This window comes from Oncorhynchus kisutch, unplaced genomic scaffold (assembly GCF_002021735.2).
Source record: "Oncorhynchus kisutch isolate 150728-3 unplaced genomic scaffold, Okis_V2 Okis06b-Okis10b_hom, whole genome shotgun sequence".
NCBI lineage: Eukaryota > Metazoa > Chordata > Actinopteri > Salmoniformes > Salmonidae > Oncorhynchus > Oncorhynchus kisutch.
In genome coordinates, this window is record NW_022261983.1 from 17,848,170 (window position 1) to 17,856,911 (window position 8,742).

Below are 8,742 nucleotides of genomic sequence, written 5' to 3' on the forward strand. Positions count from 1 at the left end.
CAGTAAGGGACAGTGAGATCTCTCCTTAGAGAACCTGTCTTGGTACTTCTGTAAAATGAGGAACATATAAATGAAGCCCTCTGGGGCACTTTGATGTTGTCCCACTATTGAATCCTATTCCCTAATTAGTCCACTAGGGCCCTTGTCTAAAGTAGTGCACTATATAGGGAATAGGGCTGTAGTATAAAGTAGTCTACTAGATAGGGAATAGGGCTTGTAGTATAAAGTAGTGCACTATATAGGGAATAGGGCTGTAGTATAAAGTAGTGCAATATATAGGGAATAGGGCTGTAGTATAAAGTAGTGCACTATATAGGGAATAGGGCCCTTGTCTAAAGTAGTGCACTATATAGGGCTGTAGTATAAAGTAGTGTACTATATAGGGAATAGGGCTGTAGTATAAAGTAGTGTACTATATAGGGAATAGGGCTGTAGTATAAAGTACTATATAGGGAATAGGGCTGTAGTATAAAGTAGTGTAGTATATAGGGAATAGGGCTGTAGTATAAAGTACTGGACTATATAGGGAATAGGGCTGTAGTATAAAGTACTATATAGGGAATAGGGCTGTAGTATAAAGTACTGCACTATATAGGGAATAGGGCTGTAGTATAAAGTAGTGCACTATATAGGGAATAGGGCTGTAGTATAAAGTAGTGTACTATATAGGGAATAGGGCTGTAGTATAAAGTAGTGTAGTATATAGGGAATAGGGCTGTAGTATAAAGTAGTGTACTATATAGGGAATAGGGCTGTAGTTTTAAAGTACTATATAGGGAATAGGGCTGTAGTATAAAGTAGTGTAGTATATAGGGAATAGGGCTGTAGTATAAAGTAGTGTACTATATAGGGAATAGGGCTGTAGTGTACTATATAGGGAATAGGGCTGTAGTATAAAGTACTGGACTATATAGGGAATAGGGCTTGTAGTATAAAGTAGTGCACTATATAGGGAATAGGGCTGTAGTATAAAGTAGTGCACTATATAGGGAATAGGGCTGTAGTATAAAGTAGTGCACTATATAGGGAATAGGGCTGTAGTATAAAGTACTATATAGGGAATAGGGCTGTAGTATAAAGTAGTGTAGTATATAGGGAATAGGGCTGTAGTATAAAGTAGTGTACTATATAGGGAATAGGGCTGTAGTATAAAGTACTATATAGGGAATAGGGCTGTAGTATAAAGTACTATATAGGGAATAGGGCTGTAGTATAAAGTAGTGTACTATATAGGGAATAGGGCTGTAGTATAAAGTACTATATAGGGAATAGGGCTGTAGTATAAAGTAGTGTACTATATAGGGAATAGGGATGTAGTATAAAGTACTGCACTATATAGGGAATAGGGCTGTAGTATAAAGTAGTGTACTATATAGGGAATAGGGATGTAGTATAAAGTACTGCACTATATAGGGAATAGGGCTGTAGTATAAAGTAGTGTACTATATAGGGAATAGGGATGTAGTATAAAGTATTTCACTATATAGGGAATAGGGATGTAGTATAAAGTATTTCACTATATAGGGAATAGGGCTGTAGTATAAAGTAGTGTACTATATAGGGAATAGGGCTGTAGTATAAAGTAGTGTACTATATAGGGAATAGGGCTGTAGTATAAAGTAGTGTACTACATAGGGAATAGGCTGTAGTATAAAGTAGTGTACTATATAGGGAATAGGGCTGTAGTATAAAGTAGTGTACTACATAGGGAATAGGGCTGTAGTATAAAGTAGTGTACTATATAGGAATAGGGCTGTAGTATAAAGTAGTGTACTATATAGGGCTGTAGTATAAAGTAGTGCACTATATAGGGAATAGGGCTGTAGTATAAAGTAGTGTACTATATAGGGAATAGGGCTGTAGTATAAAGTAGTGTACTACATAGGGAATAGGGCTGTAGTATAAAGTAGTGTACTATATAGGGAATAGGGCTGTAGTATAAAGTAGTGTACTACATAGGGAATAGGGCTGTAGTATAAAGTAGTGTACTATATAGGGAATAGGGCTGTAGTATAAAGTAGTGTACTATATAGGGCTGTAGTATAAAGTAGTGCACTATATAGGGAATAGGGCTTGTAGTATAAAGTAGTGCACTATATAGGGAATAGGGCTGTAGTATAAAGTAGTGTACTATATAGGGAATAGGGCCGTAGTATAAAGTAGTGCACTATATAGGGAATAGGGCTGTAGTGTAAAGTAGTGCACTATATAGAGCTGTAGTATAAAGTAGTGCACTATATATGGAATAGGGAACATTTGGGACACACCCTGTCATTCTCCTTCCTGTGTGTATAATGTGGTTTGTGATATCAAACGTTTCTGCAACGCTTGGAGGTAAGCACACACACACACACACACACACACACACACACACACACACACACACACACACACACACACACACACACACACACACACACACACACACACAACACCACACAACACACCACGGCATACTCAAGCTGAATGACAGTTATACCATTACATTAATGGGACCTTAAATGTCAGAGAGAGGAGGAGGAGGAGGAAGAGGAACAGAGTAGGAGGAGGAGGAGGAGGAGGAGGGGGAGGAGGAGGAAGAGGAGGAAGAGGAGGAGGACGAGACAATAAAGTGAATGATATTTTTATTTCTCCCCTCACTTTTTTTACTGCTCTCCCTCTCTCTCTCTCTCTCTCATCATCTGCCTCTCTCTCTCTCCTCTCTCTCTCTCTCTCTCTCTCTCTCTCTCTCTCTCTCTCTCTCTCTCTCTCTCTCTCTCATCATCTGCCTCTCTCTCCTCTCTCTCTCTCTCTGTCTCTCTCTCTCTCTCTCTCTCTCTCTCTCTCTCTCTCTCTCTCATCATCTGCCTCTCTCTCCTCTCTCTGCTCTCTCTCTCTCTCTCTCTCTCTCTCTCTCTCTCTCTCTCATCATCTGCCTCTCTCTCTCTCTCTCTCTCTCTCTCTCTCTCTCTCTCTTTCTATCTCTCTCTCCCCTCTCTCTCCTCCCTCGCTTCCTCCCTCTCTTTCTCTCCTGTCTCTCTGTCTATCTATCTCTCTCTTCTCTCCCATCATCTGCCTCTCTCTCATCTCTCTCCTCTCACTCTCTCCTTCCCCTTCTCTCTTTCTCCCCTATCCCTCACTCCCTGTCTCTTCCTCTCCTCTCTCCTCTCTCCATTCTCTCTCTCTCCCTATTTCTCTCCTCTCTCTCCCCTATCCCTCCCTCCCTCCAGGTGAGATGGAGGAGCTGGAAGCTCAGTGGCTAACGGGGATCTGTCACCATGAGAAGAACGAGGTGATGTCCAGTCAGCTGGACATCGACAACATGGCCGGAGTGTTTTACATGCTGGCTACCGCAATGGGACTGTCTCTCATTACCTTCATATCAGAGCAATCTCTTCTACTGGAGGTGAGATACTGTTTCACTGGAGTCTGTACGGGAACACCGGGACTACTGTTCTCTATAAGCAGGGTAAGACTGGGGGGTAGGGTTAGGGGGAAGGGGTTAGGGGGTAGGGGTTAGGGGTTAGGGGGGTAGGGGTTAGGGGATAGGGGTTAGGGGGTAGGGGTTAGGGAGAGATACTGTTTCACTGGAGTCTGTACGGGAACACCGGGACTACTGTTCTCTATAAGCAGGGTAAGACTGGGGGGGGGGGGGGTAGGGTTAGGGGTTAGGAGGGTAGGGGGTAGGGTTGGGGTTAGGGGTAGGAGGTAGGATTAGGAGGTAGGGGGTAGGGGTTAGGAGGTAGGGGTTAGAGGGGAGGGGGTAGGGGGAGGGGTTAGGGGGTTAGGGGGTAGGGGGTTAGGGGTTAGGGTGTAGGGGTTAGGGAGGTAGGGGGTATGGTTTAGGGGGTAGGAAGTAGGGGGTAGGGTTAGGGTGTAGGGGTTAGGGTGTAGGGGTAGGGTTATGGTTTAATGTCAATGTTATGATGGGTAGAGGTACTAGTTTGGGGTATTAGGGAGGTGAGGGGCTGGGGTATTAGGGAGGTAGGGACTGGGGAATTGGGGAGGTAGGGGCTGGGGTATTAGGGAGGTGAGGGTCTGGGGTATTAGGGAGGTAGGGGCTGGGGTATTAGGGAGGTAGGGGCTGGGGTATTAGGGAGGTGAGGGGCTGGGGTATTAGGGAGGTAGGGGCTGGGGTATTAGCGAGGTAGTGGCTGGGGTATTAGGGAGGTAGGGGATGGGGTATTAGGGAGGTGAGGGGCTGGGATATTAGGGAGGTGAGCGGCTGGGGTATTAGTGAGGTAGGGGCTGGGTATTAGGGAGGTAGGGGCTGGGGTATTAGGGAGGTGAGCGGCTGGGGTTTTAGGGAGGTGGGTTGCTGGGGTATTAGGGAGGTAGGGGCTGGGGTATTAGGGAGGTAGGGGCTGGGTATTAGGGAGGTAGGGGCTGGGGTATTAGGGAGTTAGGGGCTGGGGTATTAGGGAGGTAGGGGCTGGGGTATTAGGGAGGTAGGGGCTGGGGTATTAGGGAGGTAGGGGCTTGGGTATTAGGGAGGTGAGGGGCTGGGATATTAGGGAGGTGGGTTGCTGGGGTATTAGGGAGGTAGGGGCTAGGGTATTAGGGAGGTAGGGGCTGGGGTATTAGGGAGGTGGGGGGCTGGGGTATTAGGGAGGTAGGGGCTCGGGTATTAGGGAGGTGAGGGGCTGGGGTCATTAGGGAGGGTAGGGGCTGGGGTATTAGGGAGGAAGGGGCTGGGGTATTAGGGAGGTGAGGGGCTGGGGTATTAGGGAGGTAGGGGCTGGGTATTAGGGAGGTAGGGGCTGGGGTATTAGGGAGGTAGGGGCTGGGGGTATTAGGGAGGTAGGGGCTGGGGTATTAGGGAGGTGAGGGGCTGGGGTATTAGGGAGGTGGGTTGCTGGGGTATTAGGGAGGTAGGGGCTGGGTTATTAGGGAGTGAGGGGCTGGGGTATTAGGGAGGTAGGGGCTGGGGTATTAGGGAGGTAGGGGCTGGGGTTTTAGGGAGGTAGGGGCTGGGGTATTAGGGAGGTAGGGGCTGGGGTATTAGGGAGGTGAGGGGCTGGGGGTATTAGGGAGGTAGGGGCTGGGGTATTAGGGAGGTGAGGGGCTGGGGTATTAGGGAGGTAGGGGCTGGGGTATTAGGGAGGTAGGGGCTGGGGTATTAGGGAGGTAGGGGCTGGGGTATTAGGGAGGTGAAGGGCTGGGGAGAGGGACAAGGAGGTCTCCCTCCGCTGCACCTTTCTGGGTAGTAATATTCATTTCAATACGGTTAGGAATACTATCTAAGTAATTATGTTAACTGTTCAGAGAAATGAATGAGATGGTTTCTCAGATGCTGAGTCAGTCGATACTAATGTGATCCTGATGAATTATCCTTTACTGGGAAGGAGAATACATAGTCATAGTTACCAGAAGACAGACTTTTAGACAACAGTCAGACTTCAAATGATGATCCATAGATGATAATCTCTCTCTCTCTCTGTCTCTGTCTCTCTCTGTCTCTGTGTCTCTGTCTCTTTCTCGGTCTCTCTCTCTCTCTGTATCTCTCTGTCTCTGTGTCTCTGTCTCGGTCTCTCTCTCTCTCTCTCTCTGTCTCTCTCTGTCTCTCTCTGTCTCTCTGTCTCTGTGTCTCTGTCTCTGTGTCTCTTTCTCGGTCTCTCTCGCTCTATCTCTCTGTCTCTCTCTGTCTCTGTGTCTCTGTCTCGGTCTCTCTGTCTCTCTCCGTCTCGGTGTCTCTGTCTCTCTCTCTCCTCCACCTTCCCTCCTCTCTCTCTTAATTTCTCCCCCGCCTTCCCTTTCTCTCCTCCATCTCCCTCCTCGCCCTCTCTCTCTCTGTAGGGGATTTGGAGTTGTATTCACGGCGTCCACATCGACATGAAAAAGAAATCCGAGCTGGATTTTAGCCCTCAGGCCAACATGTTGAAGCTCATCAAGTCAGCCAAACAGATGACCAACATGTCCAACCTGTCTGCGTCCAGGATCAATTCCCCCAAGCGGGCGGCTGAGTTCATGCACTCGGCGGGGCCCATGATCATGGATATGATGGCTGAGAAAGGTTTTTTTCTCTCTCAATTTATTTATTTTTGATTCAAACACATTACAACCACACATCGTGGATATAAATGCTTTTTTTAAATCGATGAGGATGGTTCTTCTTATTTTACTAACACATTACAACCATAAATAGTGGATACAAATGCATTTCAAATCATTAAAAACAATATATATTTGATTTATTTAACCTTTATTTAACTAGGCAAGTCAGTTATTTTAAATATATATTTTATTTTAAGGTAACTTCATCTACGCCGACAATCGAAGCTACGCCCCTAAAGAGGTGATCTACGGCGATACGGGCGACCTCCAGGCGTACCTGGCCAACCGACACAAAGACCACCTGAATAACTACATCTTCCAAGGCGGACAGCACCCTCTGACCCTCAATGAGTCAAACCCAAACTCTGTGGAAGTGGCGGTGAGCGCGGACGCCGCCCAGACCAACGCCAAACCCAGAGGCCTGTGGAAGAAGTCCGTGGACACAATGAGACAGGGTCCAGGTGTCCCGGGCCCCGACATGCTGTCCCCCGACCCCCGCATCTCCATGAAGACGCAACGATACCTTCCGGAGGAAGCAGCTCACTCAGACATCTCTGACTGCTCCAGCCGAGGAGGAGGCGGTTCATACCAGGACCCAGAAAACAACAAGCACCTGAAGAACAAGGACGGATTAAAAAAAAGACAGTTGCCGTCGAAATACCCTAGGGACTGCAGCGAAGTAGAGCTGTCCTACTTAAAGACTAAGCAGGGCAGCGGAGGGGGTGGAGGAGTGGGAGGACAGGGACAAGGACAGATCTACACCATAGACTCAGATAGAGAACTCAATCTCAACTCTGATCCTTTACACTACCGCGAGAGTCGAGGCCTGGCTGCCGACGACCTGGACTACCCAGAGATCTACTCTGACCACAACGACAACTACAGGAAGTGTCAGGATCAGCCAATCATCCACCTCAACTCGTCCCCGCTGCACCACGCCGACGTCGACCTGCTCCCGGACTCGACTTACTCCAAACACTACGGCGTGAAGGATAAGAGCTTGTCCCTGTCGCCCCACGAGACCAACGACCGTTCCAAACAGACCCACTGCCGCTCTTGTCTGTCCAAGTTCCCTGCCAGTAGCAGCTACACCCCGGGTCACTACACGCCCACAAATACCGCTTCTGTCGCCGCCGCCGCAGCCGCCGCCGCCGCCCGCTCGCCCTACAACCGCTGCGAAGCGTGCCTCCACACTGCTAACCTCTATGACATCAGCGAAGACCAGCTGCTCCAGGACGCCCTGCTGACCAACCAGGGAATGCATCAACATCAGGACGAGATGTTCGGCCACTACTGGCCACAGACAGACGGTCCGCACGTCCAGAAGAGAAACCGGCTGCGTATGTCCCGCCAACACTCGTTCGACAACATCATGCTGGAGAAGCCTAAAGAAATAGATCTGGGGCGTCCGGCTCGCTCCGTCAGCCTCAAAGAGAAAGACCGCTGCTTTCTGGACGATTCTCCCTACGCCAACCTGTTCAGCGTCCGCCAGGCCGACAAGCTGTTGGGCTCCAGGTCGATGCTGTTCAACCTGGAGGAGAACAAACGGAGCAAGTCGCTGTACCCCGAACACGGCTCTGACAACCCCTTCATGGCGTCTTCGCTGAGGGACGACACGCGCCTCGTCCACGGACGCAGCTCCTCCGACATTTACAAACAGCTGGGAGGAGGAGGAGGAGGGCTCAAAACATCGCAACGCAACGAAAACAATCTGAGATCCTCGGTCAAATCCGCCGCTTCCTACTGCTCCCGGGACGGAGGACGGATACCAGCCAATGACATGTACATTACAGAGCATGTGATGCCTTATGTAGCCAATAAGACAAGTTCTTACTCAGCCGCACCGCGAGGGGTACTAAACTCAGCCCAGTTCAGCAATAGACGGGTTTATAAGAAGATACCCAGTCTGGAGTCAGACGTTTAATTAACTTAATGATTATAATTATTAGTAGGGTTATTACGAAGTCTTTCTGCTGTGTTTTATTATAGTTTATAACTATCTACTATCCACTTAGGATGCCATAGACACACTTATTCTTCTTCTTCTGCTACTACAACTACTACTACTATTACTACTATAGCCAGATATACGTACCAGGGGAGTTGAAGCTCTCTCTCTCTCTACTAATCTCTCTGTTCCTTCCAGGGGAGTTGAAGCTCTCTCTCTACTAATCTCTATGTTCTTTCCAGGGGAGTTGTAGATCTCTCTCTCTCTCTCTCTCTCTCTCTCTCAGACAGACAGACAGACAGACAGACAGACAGACAGACAGACAGACAGACAGACAGACAGTAGGAGAGGAATAAGGAGAGAGAGAAAGAGAGAAGGAGGAGGAATCAAGAGAGAGATAGAGAGGAGGAGGAATCAGGAGAGAGAGAGACAGAGAGGAGGAGAAGGAATCAGGAGAGAGAGAGATAGAGAGGAGGAGGAATCAGGAGAGATAGAGAGGAGGAGGAATCAGGAGAGAGAGATAGAGAGGAGGACGATTCAGGAGAGAGAGAGATGGGAAGGAGGTGGAATTGGGAGAGAGAGATAGAGAGGAGGAGGAATCAGGAGAGAGAGAGGAGGAGGAATCAGGAGAGAGAGATAGAGAGGAGGAGGAATCAGGAGAGAGATAGAGAGGAGGAGCAATCAGGAGAGAGAGATAGAGAGGAGGAGGAATCAAGAGAGATAGAGATAGAGAGGAGGAGGAATCAGGAGAGAGAGATAGA

At 48.3% G+C, this 8,742-nt stretch overlaps 1 protein-coding gene across 1 annotated transcript in view; it reads left to right on the top strand.

Annotated features, from left to right (window-relative positions):
- Positions 1-8,327, top strand: part of LOC109888048 (glutamate receptor ionotropic, NMDA 2A) — a 70,745-nt gene extending 62,418 nt beyond the window's left edge. The window contains 3 exon segments of the mRNA XM_031813761.1: positions 3,210-3,448; positions 5,776-5,992; positions 6,231-8,327. Coding sequence (XP_031669621.1) covers positions 3,210-3,448; positions 5,776-5,992; positions 6,231-7,957 — 2,183 coding nt within the window. The 3' untranslated portion in view covers positions 7,958-8,327.
- Positions 8,328-8,742: the final 415 nt, after the last annotated feature.